This window comes from Quercus lobata, chromosome 11, assembly GCF_001633185.2.
Source record: "Quercus lobata isolate SW786 chromosome 11, ValleyOak3.0 Primary Assembly, whole genome shotgun sequence".
In the NCBI taxonomy this organism is placed as follows: Eukaryota; Viridiplantae; Streptophyta; class Magnoliopsida; order Fagales; family Fagaceae; genus Quercus; species Quercus lobata.
The window spans coordinates 35,400,600-35,427,418 of NC_044914.1; the positions used below are offsets into that span (position 1 = coordinate 35,400,600).

The window sequence follows — 26,819 nt, forward strand, 5'->3', positions numbered from 1 at the left end:
GTTCAAATTTGAACCAATAACAAGACTAACAATTAACCACTTATGATTTGTTATGAAAATATTGTGAACGTAGCACTTCTCAATAACAAATTGATATAAAAAAAACACCTGGGTTGGAAACTGCACCTTGGTAAGGTACAACGGATGCTAAAATGTAGAACCCCTTTTTGAGGATATGTAAGCATTAAATATAAAACACGTTGTGCAATGACCAAGTCTCCGTTGTAGTCTAGTTGGTTAGGATGCTCGGCTCTCACCCGAGTGACCCGGGTTCAAGTCCCGGCAACGGAAATATTTTTTTAACTCTTCCACTATGAAACCTCTTTGTAACATTGACATCCTTTTTGTTTCTCTAAAAAAAAAAAAAAAAAAAACATTGACATCCTTTTTAGCCTAGCTCACGCTAGCAAAATGAGATTTTATGCAAAAATTATTATTATTTTTGCATTTTTTTGAGTGCGAAGAGAGTGGATAGTGATTGTTATATGTAAAGAAAGAATGTAAGCTCATGTAGAGTAGTATAAAGCCTAAAATATAGCTAATAAAGCCCAAAAATCACTTATATCATATTATGAATTGGTCATGCAAAATGAGATTTTGCTATCATATATGTGCAAATATACAAGTCAATGAAGCTTATGCAAAACAATTTTGGGTAAATTACAAAGTTGGTCATATCCTTTATATCATATTTGAATTTGGTTTCTAACCTTTCAGTCAGGTCAATTTGGTACCTACTGTTATCTTTTAGATGGAAAAAACTGATGTGTCAAATGGAATAATATAAAATTTTTTTTCCATACCACATTAGCTAACAACTGCAATGCCACGTCAAATTTTTTTAATTTTTTTTAAATCAAATCAAATTTAAAAATGAGACATGTGAGATCCCACCAACCAAACACTATATATTCTCTTCTTTTTTTGCATCACCTCCTTTTTCATAGCTTAATCAGGCCCATCAAAAGCCTACCGTCCATGGATACTGACTCTAATATAGCCATACTTAGAATAATCGCTGCTACAAATACTAATGTTGCTTTTATTAGATTTGTTTGTAGCCCAGGCAGCTCAAACTCTTCTTTTTCCAATAGTTGCCATAAGGTATAATTGAGTGGTTTTCCACAATCAAATGGGCTTGGCAGATGCTGTACTACAAAGCTTGTTCACACTTCACATACATATCCTAGTATTTTGAACAAGTTTTCCTTGATCCGCCGCTCCGGTACAGCAAACCACCAAATGGAGAACCCAATCCATAAGCAAGTTACAAGAACAAATCTTAGGTCCTGGAGATTTGTTTTGTGGTGTAAGCTTTCCATGGTCCAATTGAACAGATAATGTTGCGATTGCTTCTTGCCATCCTAAACAATTTTTTCTCCACCCACACTTTTTTAAATCTCGCCCAAAGCAGTCGTTGACTCTTGAATCCATGATTAGTGATTTTGGGCAAGCAGGTCTCTCTCTCTTCTGGCGGCATTGGTGTCTCAGTTTTTTCTTTTTATTAAAATCTGGCATGGCCATACAACTGGCAGCTAATATGACATGGAAAATAATTTTTTATTATTTTTTTTAACACGTCAACTTTTTCCATCAAAAGGTTAAAGACTAAATTGAAATACGGTCTAAAGCTTTTAATCTCAATGCATTCTATTTGACATTAGACTAAAAATCGGAGTTTGAGAACAAATTCACAAAATTTGCAGATATTTGACATATAAATCATGACCAAAAAAGTATCTTATGTATTAGTTACATGCAACATCACTTTTACATGGTGACCAGTCTTCTAGTAAAGGATAAAGCAACCATGACTTCGTAGATGTTCTGTAGAGACTCTTTAACACTGAAATAGAGTAATGCACTTACGAAGAATTTTCTACTCGTGTTGATTTGAGTAGGGGATAAACTCTTCATTTCTTATGGCAGACATAAAAAGTTGCCTTCAACCACCAAAGATTTGACATAGATCCCCTAACTCCTTGGATACTCAAAAACAAGACCTTCTGCAACACTTCTTGCTCTTCCATAACCAAAAAGCTTGCCTACAATAGTCAACGCAAAATCTACTACTGTAGCAAGTCCCCTGCTTGTAATCAGTTTACCGTCAATGACCACTTTGGCACCATCCACTACTTTTGTAAGCGTGTCTACGACAGATGGATGGGCAGTAGCTCTTTTATCCTGTATCTTGGCAGAGGAATGGCAAAGCTTTAACACATGAAGGTTCAAAGCAGGATGATAACAATTGGTTTTGAATTACCTTCAGTAAACCCTGTCGTTGCAGGACTGTGGGGGAAGAGCAGACTGCTCCATATATTCTTCCAGCTGAATCTTGTTCTTTGATCAGCTTCTTGAGAATCTTAGATTTGTGTATCCGCTCAGCCCCAGCAGTTCCTCCCTGAAATTTTACAATAGAAAAATCTTAATGGGTGTAGTGTGGAAAAGAAACAATTTTATTTTTAAGAGTATATCACGCATAAAGAGTGAATTCTGACAACAAAGCATGGGTCAATAATAAGCAGAATAAACACTAAAATTTAAAAGAGACAAGGGGGTGATGGATGGGAAAAGGTGCATCATGTCAAAAGAAAAAAGAGAGGGAAAAATATACAAAAAATCTTAGTGCATACTGCATCTTGGGAAATGGAGCATACAGCCAACCAAATATAGAAGAGAAAATGAAGGTAGCAAGAATGAACCAAGTACCAATACGTTAACTTCAACATGGTGAATTATAATGAAGCCTGTGCTGACTCAACCAATTAATACAAAGAACTTCTAAGACTTCATATTTCATTTGATCTTGGCCACACAAAGATATAATCTATCTGACCAATACCGATTCTGAAGTGAAAATTCAAGATATTTAAAAAAAAAAAAAAAAAAAAAAAAAAAAACTACTATTAAGAAAGGAGCAAGAATGCTGCTTGTATTATCAAAAAGAGATGCTTGTTTATCTTACTGGAAGAATGATTATATCATATATTGACTCAGCAGCATCGCCGATTAACTTGTCAGCAACAATTTTTGTGCCTTGAGATGCCAAAATTTGCACAGATTTTTCAAGTGAAGCAATGATGACATCTACTTTTGCTCGCCGTAGAATATCTGCAATAGTTACTACTTCAATTGCTTCGGAGCCATTTGCAACTGGAATGAGGACCTGCATAACCATGAGTGATGAGAAAATATCCTACACACACACAATGAAAAAACATCCATAGGCGTTGGATGAACCTACATCAAGGGTGCAGGTATGCGTCAGTACATGTCAAGTGTAGATAAAACTTGTATCTAAACATATGCTACATAGCATGTAAAACATGAAGGGCAAGCAAAAGAACAAACAATGTGATAAAAAAAACTTTCAAGTCATGGCAATCAGTCTCAACCCTTATGTGCCCATCTTATTCAGCTAACAGATACAACGAGGAAAGCAACTCCTTAGCAGCATATTTATATGATTAAAAAAAAAAAAAAACCTATTGAAGTTTTCTGGGGTAAGAACCATAATGGAAAGATAATAATTCTGTGTTGAAAATTTCTTCCCTAATCACAGATCTGTTGCTAACCGTTCCTTTAAAGAGGGAAACGAGGATTGTAACTTACTAGTGCTGTTAATAGTTGAGAGTTCAGACTACAAAGTACCCATTGACTGCAATTATCAAATGACTTACTGCTTTCCCATAAAAGGTTTTTGAATTATTTCTAGAAATACTTTATGCCAAGAAATGATCATTTGGAGGTTAACAATGGCAAGGAAATGATAAATAAGAACTATAAGCAGAATTTAAGTATCTCCTTTTGTTCATCCATAAAAGAAAGGGACATTATCTATTAGAATATAGAAGAATCAATGTAGTAGTAGGAGGTAGAAGAGTAGTAGTAAATAAATAGAAAAAAATCATTAACCAAGTCGCACATCTGAACACAAAAGGCTTTCTCAATTAAGGAAAAAGAGAAGCAACTTACACGAGGGGTGTGATCAACAGACCATTCAACTTTGTTGAACTCTTCCTTTGTTAGATTATCATCAGCAGAAGACACCAACTAATATAACAGAACCAGAGTGTTAGCTCAAGCAAATTAGGCAAAATATATAAGACAAACTCTGATGAGAGTGAAATGATAAATTTGTTATTCAACTACAAAGAAAAGAATGACATGTTTAGTTTTGGGATATCAGAAGTGTGGGGACTCAGCACATTCACCACTTTGCCTTCTTTTTACCTGTGTCTTGAATATACTTTACATCAAGATTTAGAATTTTGTACGTGAGTGTGTGTGTTACTTTAAAAACAAAAAAAAAACTATAACGTGTTGAACATCTCTCTCTTTACTATCAACAATAATGAGCCCATCAACCTTCAACGGTTTTGATGGAAAGAGGCCTTTGCGATTGTTTGATTTCTGTAGAATATCACCTTTTTCCTTACTAGTGTTATTAATGGGTATCTAAAATACTCCTTATTGTCCATTTTTCATTATGCTTTTGTTACTATGCATTTTCCATTTTGACCAAGCCATAAACAATCTTAGTGCAAGTTTTGGAGCAGTGGCAGAAGAGAGGGGAGAGTGGATAGAACATACTCCCTCTTCTCCCCCTATCCAAACTAGGGTTAGCACCACAGAGACACCCTAGTTGAATTCTTTTATGCTTCTGATCCATATTTCAGAATCCAAAGAATTTAAAAAATGCAAGTATCTTGAACCTCAATTAAGCCAAGCGTCTGAAAAAGGGACACCTTCAACCTCTACAGTACTTATCCTTTGGTATGCTAATTTACAGTATAAATATATAATTTAATCAAATGAGATCTGGTAAGTTGCATAATGTATTCAAATCCTGCTAGACTCTCTCTCAAGCAAAAATTGCTCTTTTATTTTTTATACTATTGATTACCATCTATATGAATCTACCTTTACCGCTTCAGCAGATTGTATCAGAGAGAAAGATTGCATCAATTGCATGACAATCCACATGCTTTGTTACAGAAAATAGAAAAAACTCTAACTTGTATCATGAAATTCCTTCCATGACAAATGTGAAAATAACCATCAAAGGATAAAGTCTAAGCTGCAAACCCAACTAGAGTAGAGGCCTTACCAACCCTTGTCCAACCTCTTTGGCAATTGACTCTCCAAACAGCTGCTCCACCAAGGAAAGAGAAAACTCAAAAGTAGTTCCGGGACCACGGCTTGTTGTAAGCTCTCCTGAAACTTGAATACTAGATTTAACAGCCCAGAAGGTTGGAAGCTTGTCCATGAATGCAGGGTGACAGGTCGTCTTGCAGGACAAACTACACCACAATTAGCCAACCATGATACATTTATATGCATGTATCCATTAAATTTCAATCAAAATCAACCCAAGGTAGCCACCTGCTTTTTCTTCAGAAGACCCCAAGGCTTCAGCGTGACTGCAGGGGCAGCACAGATAGCCCCATATAGCCTTTTTTCCTCAGCTTGTTTGCTCATTATTTTCTGCAGAACTTCACAGTCTCTTAACCGTGCCGAGCCGGGCATTCCTCCCTTAAAACAATGCAGATTACATTAATCACCAAACAAATTAATTGTCAAACCTATTTGCACAACTTGTTAGTCTACAACCAGATTCCCACATAAATTGATTGATGGGTCAGTAAGGATGCAATTGAAGAATTATGATGCCAAACCCCCCGCTCAACCAAACTACATGAGGAGTATACAATGGAACACCCAAAAGAAAAGGAAAAAGAAAAAAGGAAAAAAAAAAAAAAAAAAAGTACAGGACTAACAATTTAACATACAAAATCAATATCATCAATGAAAGCTGATAAAATCGAAGAAGAAAAAGATGAACTAGCAGCCAACTCCCATGCGTGTAAAGACTGCAGGAACAAAGTACTACTGTGAGCTTATGGCCTTCAAAAGAGAGTGCTTTCCTTCTCTCCAAATAATTCACATTAAGCATAATGCAACAGCCCTCCAAATTTCAGACTTGACTTTTTTTCCTTTCCAAAACAATATTTCCAGCAAGCCAATTCAGTCACCGACTCACTGTCCTTGGCATTACCCAACTAATCCTGAATAAGCTCAAAATAGGCATCCATAAATCTGTAGCTACCACGCAATGAAGAAAAATATGATCCACAGACTCCCCATTAGATTTTCACATTCATCCCCAATGAATAAATAATTTACTTGCTTCCTCAAATTATCCTTTGTTAAAATTTTAGTTATTTTACCCTTTGATGCTGTCTAACAGTTCAATCAAAGATTGACATACAAGGTGTGCAACCCTCATGCGCTATTTCACATTACCCACCCCCCCCCCCCCCCTTTTTTTCTTTTTCTTTTTCTCAAAGCCTTATAGTAAGTGTTTACAAAAAAACTATGATTTTTAAAAAGGGACCAGATCATCCTATCCTCTTCAGATATAGGGAGGGTTCCATAGGTTCCCTCCATAAGGACCCCTCCCTATATCTGAACACCATCCACCCCATGAATTCCCATGTTTATTTTCTATCATTCTCCTCCAAGGGAATCTGTCTCCACCGCATAAAGCCACGACCATTTACCAAGTAAAGCTTGATTAACAACTAATTATCTCCTAACCCAATCCTTCAAGTTGGATAGATAGAAGTGCAAACAGAATTTCTATTAACTAAATGGAATTTAATCTCACATCTCATTGTTCATTTCATTTCAATAATGCCCTTGACTACAATTCTTGGCTTTAACACAGTGCCTTGTTTACCAAATGACTAAACTTTATCATGGCCACACGCAGCTACAATTCTTTGCTTCTAAACTATAATGAAAAGAACTTGTAATTTTTAAGGTTATGCAATAATTTAACAAGCATAAAATTTGTACCGGCAATGCGACCAGATCGAAAACTTGATCAGAACAAGTCGAGATGGAGGTATCAGCAACCAGTTTGGAACCGCTAGAAGCTTCAATCTGAAGCTGTGGCTCCACCGAGGCCACGGTCACATCCGCACCAGCTCGGCGTAGAACATCAACTATAATAACAGCTTCCATTTCCTCTGTACCAAATCCAATAGGAACCAGAACCTGCCCACACAAACACACGCAAATAACAAAACTTTAATCTTTCTAAAACAGTAAAGTTTCTCAGCTAAGCACTTAAGTTCCGTTTGGTTGCCGAGGAAATACAAAATTATATAAAGTTCATTTCTTTCATCATATTTCTCAGCAATTTAAACTTTTCTAACGAAATGGAGAAGTGGGTGTTGTAGAAAAACCTTCTTTGGAGGAAGAGTGGTGGTGGTTGTTGTTGTTGTTGAGATTGTGGGTGTTGGTATTGTTGGAGAGAGGGTTTTAGTGGGTTTTGAAGTGCGTTTTGGAGTGGAAGTTCGTTGGTGTTGGGAGGGCATGGATGCAAATGATAAGGAAGAAAAAGTAGTTGCAGAGGCAACCATTGGAGAGAGCTTGTGAGAAGAGAAGTTGAGAGGCGTTGGTGAGAGAAAAGACGAGAGAGACTCCATGGGAATGGATGCTTGTTTGCAAAGCATCAACTCCAACCCGCAGAACCAGACTGTTGTGACTTGTGAGAGATCCTTATCCGGGGTTTAGTTCGTTTTCAAACTCTTCGCTCTTTGAACATCTCACACCATTTCGTGGCCAAAATGGGAAACCAGCCATAATTTTCCCTAGTTAGAAATTCTTGTTTCCAAACTATATTATTTACTAGCATTTCTAATCTCTGCGACTCAATTTAAGACTCGAGATTTTGGCCTATAAATCAAGTCTCAGAGACTCGATTTTTATGGTCTAATCACGTCCAATGTGGCATATTTTTCTACATGGCGACCACATGAAAATCGAGTTTCTAAGACTTGATTTATAACCCTTATAAACAACAAATCAAAGACCAAAACATATCAGAGAAAAAAAAAAAAAAAACCAGAAACAGAAAGAGAGAAGAACACAGGCAGTGCGGCGGTGCACGACCCAGGCTAGGTAGCGCGCACCATGCGCGACCTAGGCTAGGCGGTGACCTAAGCCAGGCAGTGTGGTGCACGGCGACCTAGGCCAAGCAGTGCGCGACCGACCTAGGCAGCGCGCGGCTTGGGTTCTTCTCTGATGTTCTGGTTTTTTTTTTTTTTTTTTGATATGTTCTGGGCAGGTCTCCTATCTGATCTGAGTCTCTAGATTCTTTCTCCTTTTGATCTGATTGTTGCGTTTCTGGATTTCTTAAAAAAAAAATTTGTGTATTTCGGATTGTATGAGAGACTTGAGACTTAGAATTTTTTTAAAATTTTTTTGGTTTATAAATCGAGTCTTAGAGACTCGATTTCCAGGTAGGAAAAAAATGCCACCAGACAATGGAAATCGAGTCTTTGAGACTCGATTTATAGGCCAAAATCGAGTCTCAAAGACTCGAGATGCTAGTAAATAATATAGTTTGAGAACCAGAACTACTAACTATATAGTTAGAAAATTATAGCTAGTTATCCATTTCGGCCCCATTTCGTTTGCAAATAAAAAATGAGAGATTCTACGTCTATAACATTTTTATAACAAATCATAGGTGGTTAGTTGTTAGTGCATCCTCATCAGCTCTCTCATAAAAAATGCCATTTTGATACACTAAAAACCTACTTTATCATTTTAGCACATCATTTTACAATACCCCATTTATCATATGTTTTATTCTTTAATTTTATACATTAAAATAATATTTACTACACATTAAAATAATATATTTACCTAAAACCCGACAAATATACAAATGCACAGCTAGTGGCAATTGCCACCACCCAAGAACCAATAGCCACCACTACAACCACCGCTGCAAATTACAACCACAATCACCGGATCCTTCAACAAATTCCAAATCCAAAAACCTCAACCAAAAAAAAAAAAAAAAAAACTCAAAATCTTTAACAAAACCCCAACCTAACAGATCAATCAATGACCAAACTCAACCAACTATTGGCGGCGAAATTAGCAATGAGAGCTGTGGAGGACGACGAGCAAGGATCGGCGACTGCCCCTAGGTGAGTAGAGCTTCAGATCAACAAGCAGAGGTTCAGATTGGCGAGCTTCAATCGGCGAGCTCTACTTCAAATCAGAATCGCCTTCTTCTTCGTGACAAGAAAAGAAAGAGAGTGAGAAAAAAAAAAAGAGAGAGAGAGAGAGAGAAAGAGGCGTAGAGACGATAATACTGAAATGCAGAAGAGAGGAAGATAGTGAGAGATAAAAAAAATGAAAGTGAGAAAGAAATAGGAAGCAACGGAGAGATGGAGACTAGAAAGGAGAGAGAGAGAGAGTTGTGTTGCAGACGAAGAGAGATATGTGTTGGGAGGAGAGAGAAAAGTAAATAAAATAACCAAAAGAATTATAGCATTTATGTCCGTATGCTCTCATATTTGAGAGCGTACTGTAGCATGTCTCATAATTTTGAGACATTTAGCACATCTCATGAGGGGCTATTTTTGGTGTGCCAAATGCCAAATATTTGGCATTTAGCACACCTGATGAGAATGCTCTTATTGGTTTAAATTTCAAACTAACACTAAGATTACTTTTTTGCCCAACAATAACAACTAGTAATAATTTGCCACTTAGAATTTGTTGTAAAAATGTTGTAGACATATCATTTCTCATAACAAATAAAATAAAATGAAAAGAAAGCTAAAATAATACAATTGTTTTTAATTTTTTAATCAATGTTATACATCTCAAATAATTTTCTTTACTATCTTGAGTTTTTTTTTTTTAATGACTCAATAACTTTCTATTAATCAATTTACTTATAATACCTTATATTAAATGATAATAAATTATTAACTATTTTGTTTATAAAATATGTACAATTATGTTAAATTATACTTTCTAAATTTAACATGTTTTCAATTAAGTTATTTAATTTTTTTTTTTAATTTCGATTTTTTAACATTACCTTGTTTTTAGTTTCATCATTATGTCTAATTGCACATGCAATATGTATGCTCATTTTTTTTATAATTTTTTTATAATAAATTTCAAAACTATTATTTTTATGTGTGTGGATGTGTTGTTTTTATTTTTTACCACTATTTTCTTTTAAAAAAATTTCATCAACACATACATTAATTATGAATTCTATCCCTCATTAAAAACAACTTATTTTAGACACCATTTTCATGTGATCAAAGCATATAAAATAATATTGTTGTAGCTTAATCACTCCACCCTCAATTATTAAATTATCCAAAAGAAATATCAATCTATTTTCAATATAAATTTTCATATGAAATATTGGAGGAAATTAAAGATCTGCTTAATTAAATGTTCTATAGAAGTACTGAAAGCTGTTTATTGCAAACTTATAGATACTCCAACCTTCATATGAGGTATCCAATTTTGATCTTTTTGTTTGGCTATTCATCACCCTTCACTTTCTTAAAAATGATTTTAACCTATCAAAAAAGTAGAATTCAGTCATTAATGAGGTGAGTACACCACTTTTGATTCTTTGTAGATCACCCCGAATCCTAGTTCATCCTGAATTCTAGTAGTAGATTCAATAAACTAAATCCTCTTCTTCACTTTTATAATTACTCTCTTCCACCACTGCCACAAACACCATGGCTGCCACCACCACCACCACCACCACCCACAAAACCACCACAAAACCTACCATAAACCACCAACAACAAAAAGAAACCCCACCACCAAACCTACCATTACTGCACCGTCATCAACCCTAGCCACCACTGCCACCGCCAAGCTTACCACCCCACCACACACACCTCCACCAGCACCACCAGCAACCCACAAAAGCATCACCACCACCACCACCAAACCCACCTTAAACCACCCAAAAATTAAATAAAAAACCATCGCCAAACCCACCATTACTACACCGTCATCATCCGTGGCTCACAAAACCTACTCTCTCATGATGCAAGAAACCTACAAGTGGCGAAACACGCATGAACACAATTGCTTCTTACTTTTCAGAATTTTACCTAGTATGTTTTGTGCTTTAAATAGAAATGGTTAGGTGTGCTGTTTGCAAGTATAGGCGGAAACAGGAATGCAATGAAGGCTATAGGTTCGGTGAAATTTTTCCTGAGAATGACACGAATTTCAAAACAATGGCAGATGTTTAGGGTATAAATTGTGTGAAAAGACAAGTTCTTTCTATGGAGGCCCATGAAAGACTGGAGTTGGTTCACTTTTTGATGTTTGAAGTGAATCACAGATTAAGGGATCGGGTCCATGGTGTTCATGGCTATGTCCAACAGCTAGAGCAACAAGTGGCACAATTACAAGGTCGACTTCAACTTGGGCCAAATCCCTACCCATTTCCAGACTATTAGCCATTTCCAACCAAGTCCTCTGCCTCTACCTTTTGATGGTTAAAGGGCTGGGGTTGTGGGTCAATGTCATCCACTGTTACATCTGCCTCTTCCTCCTCTACCTCTGTTATCTTTGCTGCCTGTGCCACTGTTGCCTCAGCCTCCTCCACATCCTCAGCCTCTACCACTGGATGGTTAAAGGGCTGGGGCTGCGGGTCAATGTCATCCACTATTACATCTGCCACTTCCTCCTTTGTTACCTCCAGTGGCAAAGGCATAGGATATGGAGTTGAGACAACAGTGGCAGAGATAATAGAGGTAGAGGTAGCAGAGATAACAGAGGTAGAGGAGGAAGAGGCAGATGTAGCAGTGGATGACATTGACCCACAGCCCCAGCCCTTCAACCATCAAAAGGTAGAGGTAGAGGGGGTGGAGGAGGCTGAGGCACCAGTGACAGAGGTGGTTAAGGTAGAGGAGGAAGAGGCAAATGTAACAGTGGATGACATTGACCCACAACTTCAGCCCTTCTGTTTTGTTTGTTTCAACATTATTGTTTTCTAGAAAATGGTTCATTTTTCGAAAAGTTGTGAGAGATCGCGCCCCCAGCCCATTTTTGTAGGATATTGGGCTAAACCCACGTGAATGGGTGGAGTCGTGTTATTACCTCTCAAAATGAAGGTTCGACTAGTTATATTTTCCCCTCTAGATTAAGGGTTTTACAATGGAGTCGCTATTTATTTAATTATTGAGATAAATACGAAAACCAAAATTGAAAAATTCCTTATTTTATTAATTTGAAATTGAATTTACATTGATCATAGGAAATTACATGGCTTTGGTCCTAGATACAATCTAAGATAAAGTACATGACTTTGTTTCCTAGTTACAATCTAAAAATTGAAAATTACATGGATAAGCATTCGATTTACTAACCCTTGATCTAAGCTCAGAGGCTATGTTACAAGGTGGGAAGGTGTTAGGCACCCCACCTTTTCCGGCGAAACCGGTCTTCTAGACTATGGTGACTAACATTCATATTACATCATCCAATATGTTATCAATTTATTTGTATGTTGAATTTATTGTGTGTGCATGTAATAAACCCTAATTCCATTTATTAAGCATTTCATTTGAATTGAAAAATAAATTCTAGTGAATGTGTGTGGATGGTGATATCCTAGATTTAAGAATTTAAAAGAATTATTAAATAAACATATTTTTCATGTTTTTGATGTGGATTTAAGATCAAAACTAGTGTCATGTATGAACATGTGATGAACAGTCAAGAACATGTGAAGAACATATAAGAACAATTAAGAACATTCAAATATATTCAAAGGAATTTAAATGATTATTATCATACTTTAATCTTAAACTCTCATCATGAAAACACCAAAATTAGGGAAAATGATTATATCTTCATGCAAGATCCATATGGTGGAGGAGGAGACTCTTGAGGGAGGTCCTAAGAGTGGAGGAAAAGAAGAGTTAAGAGAGGAAGAATGAGTCTCACTCAATACCTTGAGTCTCAAGAAGACTAAGATATGACAAGATTACTCAACTTCTTAGAACTTAAGAGAGGAGAAAAGAGGGGGGTTTTCGTGTGTCTTTGGAATGAAGGAAAGGGAGGGTTTATATAGTAGTGGTGGAGGAAATATGAATGAAATGCCATTTAATGAGGGTTGAAAAAGAATATGAACTTAGACCTCATTTTAGTTTTGGGGAAAATCTGGTGCATTAAATGGAGAGATTGGTGGGACTGAGGAGTAAGCCAAAATTCTGTTTTCCCGTAGTTGTTATAACAGCCTGTAGAGCCAATTTCGAAAAATTATATTTGACTTAATTCTGATCGGAATTGTCTCATTCTTGTGCTCAAATTGAAGCCTTAAATGTCTAGTTTTTGGGAAAATTAATCTTATTCATAGATTTAAAATATTCTAAGAGATATCGATGAAATGGTGAGCAAATGTCATTTGTTAGAAAACAATTTCAGCACAATTAATATTAATAAGTCCCAAATTGGTTTCCAGTTAACATTAATAGGCTCCAATTACTCCCATTTCAGACCTAATTAGTTCCAAATTTACCTTAATTAAAAGATACTTGTACAAATTACTCATTAAATGATTAATGTTTAATTATCTAGTTAATTAGGTGTGTGCGATCCTACCATAAAATGTAGTTCTAACCAATCAAATTATGACACATCATCGTTCTCAAATTGATTATACTTTTAACCAATTGAAATCAATTATTCATAATCACATATAGTTGGACTCAATTTGTGATAGTGCATCTCGGCCATTAGAACTTGATTTGATGATAACTTTCAATCTGATGGTCCGATTAAGGTTATGACCAGTTGATTTGATCATTATAATATCAAGATCATTTTGGTGAAATGAGATTAATGATCTAGTGACTAGAATAAAGATGCATATTTCCAAGGAAAAAAATATCCTTTTACCCTTCAGGTGAGGTTAAATGCGGGTTGCAAAATGGGGTGTCAATAAAAGCATTTTCTAGAAAACTATTTCATTTTCCGGTGTTTGGTAACAACCTTGAAAATGAACTTAAGAATATTTTCTGGTGTTTGGTATGCAATTTTTTTATTTATATTTCTTGTATAATTTAAAACATGTACACATACACACACACATATATAAATTGATAGGGGAATATATTTTCAATAAGTACAAATAACAATAACTTTTAATTGTCTACTATTTTTACTAGTACACTAATTGTTTACAATGGTCAACTACAAGTTTTCAATATTACTCTAAATTATGTATTTATGTAATGTATCTGTATAATATATCATCATAGCATAATGTATCCGCCAACAAATGCAATTCCCCTAAACGATTATCATTTATTATATAACAATATTATAAAGGCGTAAATGCACTTTTAGTCCCTACATTTTTGACATTTTTTCATTTTAGTCCCTACATTTTGTTTTTTCCACTTTTAGTCCCTAAACCAATTAACGCGGAACATTTAAGTCCTTGAAACACTATTCCGTCACCAAACTACCGGAGAAACTGACAGATTAATAAAATAATAATAAAAATTCATTGTAGTACTGACATGTCAGCATATAAATTTAAAAAATTAATTTATTAATTTTAACTAAATAAAAAAAATAAAAACAAAATTAAAAGTATTTTGTTATTGTTAGCAACCTAAATCAGCCACCTAAATCACAAATCGGAGATAAAAAATTAGCAAAAGCCAGCCAGCTAGCCACCACAGCCCACCCACTCAGCCACTATCCACAAACCCACCCAGCCACCCACTACAACCCCCAAGCCATCCCAAAAACCTAGATCGTGAAGGAAAAAAAAAAAAACTCCACTCACTCTCACCGATTCCAGGTCAGAGATCTTAGTGACGGCATTTCTAGTGAAACCAGATCTGAGCAACGAGCGACGGAGCGGCGGTGACAAGGCTCACCTCGGCCCTTTCGCAGCAACTTCTTCGACGACAAAACGGGCCAAGATCTGATGGTGGTGCCACCAGAACGAAGGCGAAGGGTGTCGACGGAGTGGAGGTGAAGAGTGGTGAGGGGTGCTGGCGGAGTGGATCGAAGAGTGGCGTCATCGATGGGTGTTATCATTGGTTTGGGCAAGTGTGAGAGAGGATGAGTAAAGTATGAGAAAGGGGGAAAAAGAGTTGGGTATGAAAGACAGTCGGCTGTGATATTTTTGTAAAATACTTTATACTTGTTTTTCTAGTAAAATATTTTACAAGTTTTTACATACAAGGTTTTAGATTTTTTTTTCCAAATAACCTTACTTTGCTAACAATTTCGTTAGTTTACCGGAGAATTTTGGGGGGTTTTGGTTTGTTTTTCTTGTGGGTATCTGACCCGATTTTTTTTTTTTTTTTTTTTATTTTTTTTTTATATTTGTTTCCCAAGTAGATTAATGGGTTTGAAGGTTAAGGTTTACTTTGTTGGAGATCGGTTTGGTTGTTGGGTTTATGGGTTTGGTTATTTTATTGGAGATTTGGGTTTGGTTCTTTGTTGGAGATTGATTTTGCAGGAGATCTGTATTTTTGTGTTTGTTGGTTTTGTTCTCATTTGTAGATTGCTGTGTGTTTTGCATGTTTGGTTACTAAGAAAATGCAAGAAGAGAAACAAAAAAATTGATTTTTTAAATTTCTGGGCAAGGTTTGCTGGGAAGAAAATGAAGAACATGATTAAGGGGAAGAACACATGTTTTTATTCTGGGCAAGGTTTGAACATGATTTTTTAATTCTGTTTTTATTTTTTTTATTTAGTTAAAATTAATAAATTAATTTTTTAAATTTATATGCTGATGTGTCAATGCTATAGTGAATTTTTATTATTATTTTATTAATCTGTCAGTTTCTTCGGTAGTTTGGTGACGGAATAGTGTTTCAAGGATTTAAATGTTCTGCGTTAATTGGTTTAGGAACTAAAAGTGGAAAAAATAAAATGTAGGGACTAAAATGGAAAAAGGTCAAAATGTAGGGACTAAAAGTGCATTTACGCCTATTATAATTTACTGTAAATATTGTCCTATATAAAAGCAATTTAGAGCCATAGAGGCACTATATTTAAAAGTTTATTCTTTTACTTCATTCATTCATTCTTCTTTTTCTTCTTTTTGCACTTCTATATGCAAAAAGGAAGTAACTTCTTACTGAAATCCATTAAATCGAAAATTTCTTAGAGAAAAATAAAATCAAGCTTGAAATTCAAAACAAGGAATTGAAATTTTGGTAGAGAGGAATGAAATAATAAATGCTGCAAATCTATTCTCCTTTGCAAGTCGGAGCTATTGACCAATCAGTGAGGAAAAAAAAATATAATCAGAGAACTGTATTATAGAGGAGAAGAGAAACATGAAGAGAGAGAGAGAGAGAAAGAGAGAGAGAGAGAGAGATCTATGGGAAGAGGGGAGACCATAGCTAGTGATAGTGAGGGTGTGAGGACTAAGGAGAGAAAAAGTGAGAGAACTTATTATGAGAGAGAGAAGACGGCAAAAAATTATGTTTCCCACAGCTATAGATGAATATAATATTTATAGGAGATGCAACACATGAGAGAGAGATTGTTTTCCAAAAAATGTTTTTGGAATATAGCTATAAAAAATGTTTTTGGAAAATAGCTATAAAAAAATGTTTTCTGTTGACCAATTTTTTTTTGTGCTACCAAACACTGGAAAATGTGGAAAACTATCTTTACAGAACGTTTTCCAACGAAACAAACAGAACATTCAACCATCCAAAGGCAGAGGTAGAGGAGGTGGTGGAGGCTGAGGCAGTGGTGACAGAGGTGGCTGAGGTAACAGTGGTAGAGGAGGAAGAGACAGATGTAACAGGGGATGACATTGACTCGCAACTCTAGCCTTTCAACCATCCAGAGCTAGAGGCAGAGGAGGTGGAGGAGGCTGAGGCAACAAAGCATCTGCCAGTATATTGGGACTTGGGAGTAGGTATCCCAGGGTACGTATTGTGGACTAAAATGAAGGTGACCTGTTTGGAAGATAGATGATTTTGATTTTGATTTTGATTTTGATTTAACATTTAATTGGATATATTAACATTTTACCATTTTCTCTAGTAAAATTTGTATAAGCGGGCTAAGATGGTTGCTGACTTGCTGTGGTTATCATCTAGCATTTGGTGCTATGATGATCTAGTGTGATATGGTTTGGGGGTGCTGTATTAGTTTTACTTTTCTAGGGGTGGTTTTTAGTTGTATATTTTGTCTATCATCTCAGCAATTTTCATCCAGGAAATCACAAGACTTTGACCAAAAATCCTCAAACTATCACCGGAAATGAAATCCACCAGATTGTGGTGGTGGTAATTACTGATTTCCATTAAACTACAATAGTACTCTTAGCATTATGAAATATTTACAAGAGACTAGGAAATTCATGCTGGTTATAATTTCTGCTTTCCATTAAAGTACAATACCACTCTAGAGAATATACAAGAGACTAAGAAAATAATAAATTCTTTTCCCATTAATTTTTTTTTAAAATTTTTTATAAGTAAAATTTTCAGTTAAAGATTTGAAACACAAAACAGAACTTGTTATGTAACACATGGATGCCAGATGAATGTCCACTTATCCAAAAAAAAAAAAAAACCCATTAAAACTATCCCATTCCACTTTGGAAATTTGGAAAGTTTGTGACTTCAAAAACCTTTTTGCAATTTTACTTATTAAATTTGTATGTAAAAACATCAGTTATAGAAAAGTTGATAGAGAGAAATAGGAGCTGGATTATATGCAAAACACTTAAAATTTCAAGTGTAATAGGAGATGGCCTCTAAATCCTCTCTACAAAATTTTCACTCATTGAAAATGTTACCTCGGTGAAAAATTAGTCCTGATAAACGCAAGTGCTTTGAAAAGATTCAGAAGTTTCACATGCATACCTATTATGGTGTAAAAATACCTGTTGGTGCAAACACAATAATAATGGAAATAATACACAAAGAGAAACTGAATAGTACTTCTGAATATTATTAATATAAAGAAAGGAAATATACAACACTATTTGGACTGAGGCGCGACACTCGCTCTCTTTAAGGAGATTCAAGTCCTTGGTTGGCTAACTCTTGTAACCGGTGTAGACCTTCTCTGACTTGTCTCTCCCAGGATACAACAGCCCAACAAGTGTTGTATGGCTAGAACAATTAATTTTATATGTAGATAAGTGGAAATATGCTTGTACCAACTTATTAATAATGGAGATATGGTGGTACCAACTCATTATTCATAAAATGTGTTGATTGATGGTTATGAGGATGATTTCAATTGGATGTATTTTAATTGGATTTGTCTTGAATCTATTGTTCTTTCTTAGTTATTAATTTAATCGTCTTTTCACCCCCAAAAAAAAAGTTTTTATTATTATTTATTTTTATAAGTATTGAGAAGTTAAGAAACAATGGAACTCCCATCCTTTTTAAAAAAAATTAATTAAAACAAAACGAAATATAAATGATGAAATGACAAAAATGACCTCAAGAGGTGAGCTTATTACCCAAAGTGCCCTAAAGCCCATTCAATGTGCAGCAATCCATTTTTATTTTCCCCGGTGAATGATGATAATTTAATTTCATTGCTTTGGTGGTATTGAGTAATCAATTCATTTCCATTTTTGATACCTCCACTCTTCACCTCCCCCTTGCGCACGTATCTAACCCAATATCTGAGACAATTCATGTTAGCCCATTAATCACCACAATTAAAAAGAATAAAAAAGTCTCTCTCCTTTTCAATGTGGGATTAAACATTTTTCACAACTCTTCATCTTCCATATTCACTCCACATCTTTACATTTATTTTATAATATTTACTCATTTTAATTATTTAATATTAAAATGTTCCAACAATACCAAAACCTTATTTTATGTGAAACAGATTGTAAGAAAATTATCACAAGTGAAAAATGTTGACTTATTCTGTTTAACGATTCTTAAATATCTTTAATACTACAATTAGTTAAAAATAAATGAAAGTCAATATTTATAATGCGAAAGAAAGATATACATATTTTGAAAAAAAATAACCATATTGTATATTTTTTAAAAAATGAAACATGTAACAACAAAATACAAGAACTTAATGACAAAAGAAAATTTTCTATTACACAAACACGTAGGTAATGGAAGTAAAAATACGAAAAAAGATACACAAACATGGAATATTAAAAAAAAAAAAGAAAAAAAAAGTAATTATGAAAGAGAAATTCATGTAAAATATACCTTGAGGCTTGAAGACGAAAGGCATGTAGAAAAAAAAGAAAAGAAATGATTGAGAAAGGGTAAACCGCATAGAGGGTTTTTGTGTGGTGTATATATATATATATATATATATATATATATATATTAGGTCGGTTTGGTTTAAACCGTTTCACATTGCTAAGTAGATTTTGCTAAGTAGTGGTTTAAAACTCTCATTTTGACATAATAAATAAAGTGATAAAAAATGATGTGTAAAATTGTTGGACTACCAAAGCTTATGTGGTAAAATATTAGAAATTCAACTAATATACATACATAATATATATATATATATATATATAGATTATGTCTAATTTCCTCTGTCTTGTGAGTTTCAGTTAGATCAATTAGTAAAATCTCTTGTTGAATAAAAGATTTAGAGTTCAATTTCTTGATAATAAAGAGCAAGCTGAGGTTGAAACTCTCTCTTTTTTTTAAAAAAAAAGATCTTACAAAATACAAGAACTTAATGACAAAAAATATTTTCCATTACACAAACACATTGGTGATGGAAGTAAAAATACAAAAAAAGATACACAAATGAAGGAATATTTTAAAAAATGAAAAAAAAAAGTAAATACAAAAGAGAAATTCATGTAAAAGATATTTTGAGGCCTGAGGACGAAGGGATTGTAGAAAAAAAAAAGAATAGAAATGACAAAGAAAGGGTAAACCACATAGAGGTTTTTTTTTTTTTTTTTTTTTTTTTTTTTTTTTTTTGGTGATGTTATATATATATATATATATTATGTCTAATTTCTTTCATCGTATGGGTTTCTGTTAGCTCAATTAATAAAATCTTTTGTTGAATAAGAAATTTAAAATTTAATCTCTTGATAATAAAGAGCAAGCTAAGGTTGAAACTCACTTTTGAAAAAAAAAAAAAAGCTTTCATTGTCATTAAATTTTACTTTTTTAGTACTTTTCAAATTGAAATTAATTTTATTAACTTAATGGTGCACAATTATCAAGATAAACGAAAAAATTACATTGAAAATAAATAGAAGTTAAATAACAAAAAAGAAAAAAAAAACTTTATATGGCTAAAATAAAAACAAGTTAATTTTTTATTATAAGAAAGCAGAGGATACCATTTGCCATAAAGTCTTAAAATTCTAAAAGTAAATTTATAGCTCCATGAAGTAAAATAACATCTAAATTACACAAAATTAGAAGTTTGTATTAAGAAAATGATGATGAAGAAAGGCTCTCTAATGTCAAAGATTTTTTTTTTCAAAGAATATTATAGTTCAATTGTACTTATAACTCAATAGATTTAATGTAAGAGAAAGATTTGAATTTTAGATATTTCCATTAAAAAATACATCAGATACTAGATGAGTAATAAAAATTTTAGAAACTGTTGTGAACTTAAAAAAAAAAAAATGTTAAATTGTGTTATTATTATTTTTTAGCTGTATATATGCTAAATTGTGTTAGATTTTTTTTTTTTTTGGTTGAATATATGTTAAATTGTGTTAGAACTTAGAAACTTAGAAGTTGTTCATTAGAAGTTGGAACCCACTTCTTTATCATAAACCCAAAACACATGGGACAAATTGATATACATAATTGAAGAAATCTCTCTGAGAAATCGTTCAAAGGACTTTATTTGCCATTTTTATTATTATTATTATTATAGTATTTTTAATATGGGCAAAGCTGCCTAATTCTGATTCTGATGCAGAACGGATAGGATAGGATAGACACAACACATCAGCTCTTAGAGATAGCAGTGACTCAGACACACACAGAAAGAGAGAGGGAGAGGGAGAAATGCTTAGAGTATTGGCGAGAAGGGCAAGTTGTTGGGGTTCACGTAATCCATGGATGATAGCTCAGCCGAGAAGGGACTTCTGCCTTGGATTCGGAGTCCTTCCCGATTCCATTGACCGGACCTCCGACTCCTTCACTCGCAACTCCAAGGCCATGGATGAACTCATCTCCGACCTCCAATCCCACATAGCCAAGGTCCTTCCTTTCTCTCGCTCTGTGTGTAAATATATATAAATGTTTTAATGGGTTTGTGAAAAAAGTTCAGGTTCTATGTGGAGGAGGAGCAGAGGCTGTGAAGAGGAATAGGAGTAGGAATAAGCTTCTACCCAGGGAAAGAATTGATCGCCTTCTTGATCCTGGTTCTTCATTCCTTGAACTTTCTCAGGTTTTGTCTTTCATTCCCACTTTGTTCACTATCATATTTCTCTTTCTCTGATTATTGACTTTTGGTCTTAATGTACATTGTTATTATAAAAAATTACTCAAAATATTTTGGAACTTCAGGTTGTTTAATGAACTGGGATTTTGTCTAGAGGTACAAAATTTTCAAATTTCTGAGGTGGTAAGTTGTTATTGGTAGATAAATAAGTGATATCAGTGATGGGTCGATATGAAAACCAATAAAAGCTTGCCAATACAACTATTGTGAAAAATGTTGTGCCTGTACATTACTCTTTGAGTATACATCAATTTCCATGAAACTTCTCAAACATAAAGATTTGTGAGGTTTCATTCAAACCATACCGTCTCAAGTTGAGCTCCTTGAGAATAGTCATGATGGATGTAAGGTTGAGTGTAGGTTTGTACAACCTAAAGAGGTGATTGAGAAAAGGACCCAAGCATTTTGAGCCTAAAGGGGTTGTTGAGAGGGAAACGAGCTAACTATATAGGTATGAGTCCATTTGACGTCAAAAGTCTTTTAAATCTTCTCCCACCTTCCCCACTCGTTAAAAAGTATCCGATTCAATAGAAACATACACACATCATGTTTATGAGTGGAGTCTTGTGGTTAGCAAACAATCTCAAGCAAGTGATGATCAATTTAAAAAAAAAAAAATCAAGCTTATTTACTTTATATTGGATTTCCGGTAATGGATTATGTCATGGTTTTAGTTAGGCTTGAATGGTTTCCCCTATGAAGCCATTAGGCAACTGCAAGCCTGTTATGCTGGAATGCTCAAAGTGTTGACATGGGTTGGACCAAATGCATATGTTAATGATTTTTCATTCGATTATGAAAGTAGCTCCCCCTTTAATATTAAGAAACTGGTTACTTATAATTTTTTAAAGCTTCAACTTTTATCTCATATGATACTTTCAATGAGCTTTCCCATGATCCTTTTATAAACCCTGTGACTCATCCAACTCAACCAAACCTTTTTTCAACGTGTAAAGAGCATATTAATGCTATTTTGGATTAGCATATTGTTTCTACCAGGGATAGGAAAAGTTGAGTGCTACCTAATTTGTTGAAAGGGACAACCAGAGTCATATTGCACATGGATCGCCAGAGAAGAGCTGCTACAGTTAGACCCTAATATGCTAGAACACTACTCAGGGATTTCCTCAACAGGGTTGAGTCTCTCCCACCCTGGGAGGGACGATATAGATATGAACATTACTGCTAATTTAAATTTGAATTTCATTAATATAATTTTATCATGATTGTGGATTATGTGATTTTTCTTATGGATGTTTCTTGGAAGCCTATTTAAAAAAAGGCTCCAGTAAAATATAAGGGACATATGAATGAACAAAATTTGATGTTGGAATATCCTTTTTTTTTTTTTTTTCCCTATTCAATTGTCTCCCAAATTTCCCATTGAATTTTGTCATGCGTCACACAGCCTTATTTAGCTGAGATATTCTCTCTCTCTTCTCAACCAAACCAAACCAAACCCTGAGATGATAAGTTGATTTATTTTTTGAGTGTCTTTGTTCCAAAGTAAGTGGATTGCGACATGCAATATAGTCCAGATATAGTTACTGTCTCTTTATGGGGATGGTAGTAGGAATGAAATTTGTACATATTTCTGATACATTGTTCACTAGTACAACTTAAGAACGTTAATCATGTTATTTAATGTATTAGAAATCATGCATTTTGTTCAGATTCAGAATCAGAATCAGAATTCACATGTCAACTGGAAAGCAAATGTTCTGTTTGTCAATTCATTGGACTTGATGCATTTTATAGTAGAATATGCAATGTCTTTGACAGCTAATTGTGTGTTTTATCATAAAGCTTGCAGGCCATGAATTATATGAAGAAGCCTTGCCATCTGCTGGGATTATTACTGGGATAGGTCCGGTGCATGGACGACTTTGTATGTTTGTGGCTAATGACCCGACTGTCAAGGGAGGCACTTACTATCCCATCACCGTTAAGAAACATCTTAGGGCACAAGAGATCGCCACTCAATGTAAATTACCATGCATATATCTCGTTGATAGTGGAGGTGCTTTCCTTCCTAAGCAGGCTGATGTCTTCCCTGACAAGGATAATTTTGGTAGAATTTTCTATAATCAAGCTGTGATGTCTGCTGAAGGCATCCCCCAAATTGCACTGGTATTGGGTTCCTGCACAGCTGGGGGTGCCTATATACCTGCGATGGCTGATGAAAGTGTCATGGTCAAAGGAAATGGTACTATTTTCCTGGCAGGACCCCCACTTGTGAAGGTTAGTTACAGGCCTTCTGGTGTTCCAAAATGCTTCATGGGGTAATTCCCAGATCTGTTCAATGATTTTTTTGGTATCTTTCTATGTTATATGAAATATTAAATTTTGTCCATATGTGTATGTCTGTGCTTGCTTGTGGATTGGTGTGCTTATATGTATGTGTGAATATTGGTTTGTCTATAGTTGTGTCTAAAATCTATAAATTATTCAAAAATTTTCAATAGGCTGCTACAGGAGAAGAAGTCTCTGCAGAAGATTTGGGGGGTGCTGCTGTGCATTGCAAGACATCAGGAGTTTCAGATTATTTTGCTCAAGGTATTTACTTTTGCCATTCTGCCTTTGCATCTAAAAGGCACCTCTTTTGAAAGTTTCTATGATCTTCCCTGTGCTTTCTGCTTCAGTAAGATTCTTTATGCTGGCCATTCCTTGTCAGTTTGCAGAAGTTTGCCTGATGAGTTTCAACTTTCAACATCCAGAACTCAATGAGATTGTGAAACAGTTGTACACTTCCACTGTTCTTGGGTTGTGCCCATTTTCACTTTCTCAATGAGACTATTTACTTATTAAAAAATTTGTGATACTAAAATTTGTTTTTCTTGAGCTATTAGAATAACTCTGTGTGTGTGTGTGTGTGTCGGTGTGCATAATGTACTTTTTTTTTGCCTTTTAGTGATGATATGTGTAATTTTATTTGTTCTTGTAGATGAACTGCATGGACTTGCTCTTGGGAGAAACATCATTAAAAACTTGCACATGGCTGGGAAAGAGGGACTGCTAAGTAGATTGGAAACTGTAAACCATGAATTTAAAGAACCATTATATGATGTAAACGAACTTCGTTCCATTGCACCAACTGACCTTAAGCAGTCCTTTGATATACGGTCAGTCATTGCTCGCATTGTTGATGGAAGCGAATTTGATGAATTCAAGAAATTGTATGGCACTGTGAGGGCATTTGAATCACTTAAGCTTGTTAGAATTTTATGTGTTAGGATTTGATATTTATTAATTTTGTAATCCCAATTGTGTCAATGTAGACTCTTGTAACAGGATTTGCTAGAATTTTCGGACAGCCAGTTGGAATAATTGGAAACAATGGGATATTATTTAATGAATCTGCTCTAAAAGGGGCCCATTTCATTGAACTGTGCACTCAACGAAACATTCCTTTGGTCTTCCTTCAGAACATCACTGGATTTATGGTATGCCATCTCACTGTTCATAAAGCTTTCTAACATCTCTTTGTAATTACATTTGCAAATAAAACAGATTGAAAAGGAGGGAAGGTATGTAATCTGTGATATGCTTGGCAATTTAAAGGGTAAAGTGAACTTATTTTTGATGGATTCAATTTTAAACGAATTTAGAAAGTACCAATAGAAATTCAGTTTTAAAGTAAAAATGTAGGACTAGGAAATAAAAATGGACTGAGTCACACAGATCAGAACAAGGATTTGAAAGCCTTACCCTAGACCTCTAATCTAAGTAATGGTAGTCTCTTCTGTTGATTAAGAGAGAGGAAGCTGTACACAGTTTTAGCTCAATGAAAGCTTCCCTTCTGTTCAAAATTTATTGCATGGATATTTGTAGACTCTCAGAATATTGGTTCTTGATAAGTTAGGTTTTTTCCTTGTATCAATATTTTTTAGATGATTAGTTGAGTGACCTTACATATTTCCTAATTCAGAGTTTCAGTTGTGAAGATTAGTTATGGTTGGAATTCCTTTTGGTTTAAACTGCTGTGGCCATTAGAATCTGCCCCCACCTCTCTAGCATTGCTTGTTAGATGAATGACAATCAATTGTTTTATGTCATCCATTGCTCTTCCTTAAAACTATCCATTTGTCTGTCTGTCTGTGGGCAAAATAGTTTTACTTAAGGAGCTGGATTTGGTAAGCTCTATATTTTTTTTCAATCCACTTTGAGGTATAATATTCATAGAAACGGGAGGTCCATTAAAGTTGGTAAAAGCATGGAACCTTAATGTTTAATATTCATTTAATAGGTTGGCTCAAGATCCGAGGCAAATGGAATAGCAAAATCTGGAGCAAAAATGGTTATGGCAGTTTCATGTGCAAAGGTTGGTGTCTCTCATACTTAATATTAATTTCATTTTGATTATTGAGTAAATTTTAAGATATACCAAGCCTATTGCTGTATGAATGTGCCTTCAGGGTTGTTGTTTAGCTCCTTATTTGTATAACATCATGTTGACTTTATAACTTGAAAATAATCTACTAGCATGGTTCTTTAATGTATATCTAGAAAAAGAACAGCTTATCCAAAAAAAAAAAAAACTAGAAAAAGAACAAAAGAAACATATGAAACAAAAAGATTTACCTCTGCACCTTTTCCAATCAATTGATATAGGTTCCCAAAGTTACTATAATCGTTGGTGGAAGCTTCGGTGCTGGAAATTATGCAATGTGTGGCCGTGCTTATAGTCCGAACTTCATGTTCCTTTGGCCAAATGCCAAAATATCCGTGATGGGTGGTGCCCAGGTAGCTCTTCACTCAACACATTCATGCTTATGACTGAGATGCCAATGAGATAAAGCATAAAGATCTGCCTCTTTTTGTTTTTTCAATTACATATCATTTTGTCTTTGAATATCAGGCTGCTGGTGTGCTAGCTCAAATAGAAAAAGGCAACAAGAAAAAGCAAGGGATTCAGGTAGAAGCTTCGTTTTGTCTCTAAGGAAAGATGACTTATCATATTTCTCCCTACACCAAATTCAGGGTCTTCTTATTTGTCCTAATGTACGCTTTGCACGATGTAATGCAGTGGAACAAGGAAGAAGAGGAAAGATTCAAGGCAAAGGTTGTGGAGGCATATGAGAAAGAAGGAAGTTCTTATTACTCCACAGCAAGGCTCTGGGATGATGGCATTATTGATCCAGCTGACACAAGAAAAATCATAGGTCTCTGCATCTCTGCTTCCATGAATCGTCCCGCAGAAGATACCACATATGGTGTATTTAGAATGTGATGGAATGTCATTTTGTATCAAGGAAAGCACTGGCATCCTAGTGTCCGATGCACATCCTGATCAATTATTTGATACCTTGTATGCTTTTCTGTAAAGTAAACATGGGGGAATAAACTGAAAAGGGTGAGGGGAAAAAGAAGAAGAAAAGAATAAATAGAAGAAAATTATGGAAAGCATACTTTCCTCTCATTGAAACGGTTAGTTTTGCAGCCAGTCAGCTCCTTTTATTTGATTGATGCTAAAGGTATACAAAATTTACTCCATAAATCTTATAAATTGATGTGTCATTAACCATAAA

At 34.7% G+C, this 26,819-nt stretch overlaps 2 protein-coding genes and 1 non-coding gene across 3 annotated transcripts; 2 read left to right on the plus strand and 1 right to left on the minus strand.

The window, feature by feature from the left end:
• Positions 1 to 218: 218 nt before the first annotated feature.
• Positions 219 to 291, plus strand: TRNAE-CUC. Its single transcript has one exon. It is a non-coding gene; the product is annotated as a tRNA-Glu (tRNA).
• A 1,397-nt stretch (positions 292 to 1,688) lies between these two features.
• On the minus strand, positions 1,689 to 7,642 carry LOC115967911 (protein DJ-1 homolog C). The gene is made up of 8 exons (XM_031087068.1): positions 7,254 to 7,642; positions 6,862 to 7,062; positions 5,386 to 5,535; positions 5,111 to 5,290; positions 3,976 to 4,053; positions 2,966 to 3,166; positions 2,264 to 2,401; positions 1,689 to 2,184 (listed from the first exon to the last, which is right to left on the minus strand). Exons 1-8 carry the CDS (start codon positions 7,521 to 7,523, stop codon positions 1,975 to 1,977), a joined length of 1,428 nt encoding a protein of 475 aa, XP_030942928.1. The 5' UTR covers positions 7,524 to 7,642; the 3' UTR covers positions 1,689 to 1,974.
• Positions 7,643 to 20,716: 13,074 nt separating this feature from the next.
• On the plus strand, positions 20,717 to 26,797 carry LOC115967912 (methylcrotonoyl-CoA carboxylase beta chain, mitochondrial). The gene is made up of 10 exons (XM_031087069.1): positions 20,717 to 21,047; positions 21,118 to 21,237; positions 23,098 to 23,532; positions 23,757 to 23,847; positions 24,236 to 24,477; positions 24,570 to 24,734; positions 25,538 to 25,612; positions 25,903 to 26,034; positions 26,150 to 26,206; positions 26,318 to 26,797. The coding sequence occupies exons 1-10, from the start codon at positions 20,853 to 20,855 to the stop codon at positions 26,519 to 26,521; spliced, it is 1,716 nt and encodes a 571-aa protein (XP_030942929.1). The 5' UTR covers positions 20,717 to 20,852; the 3' UTR covers positions 26,522 to 26,797.
• The last annotated feature ends 22 nt before the right edge of the window (positions 26,798 to 26,819 follow it).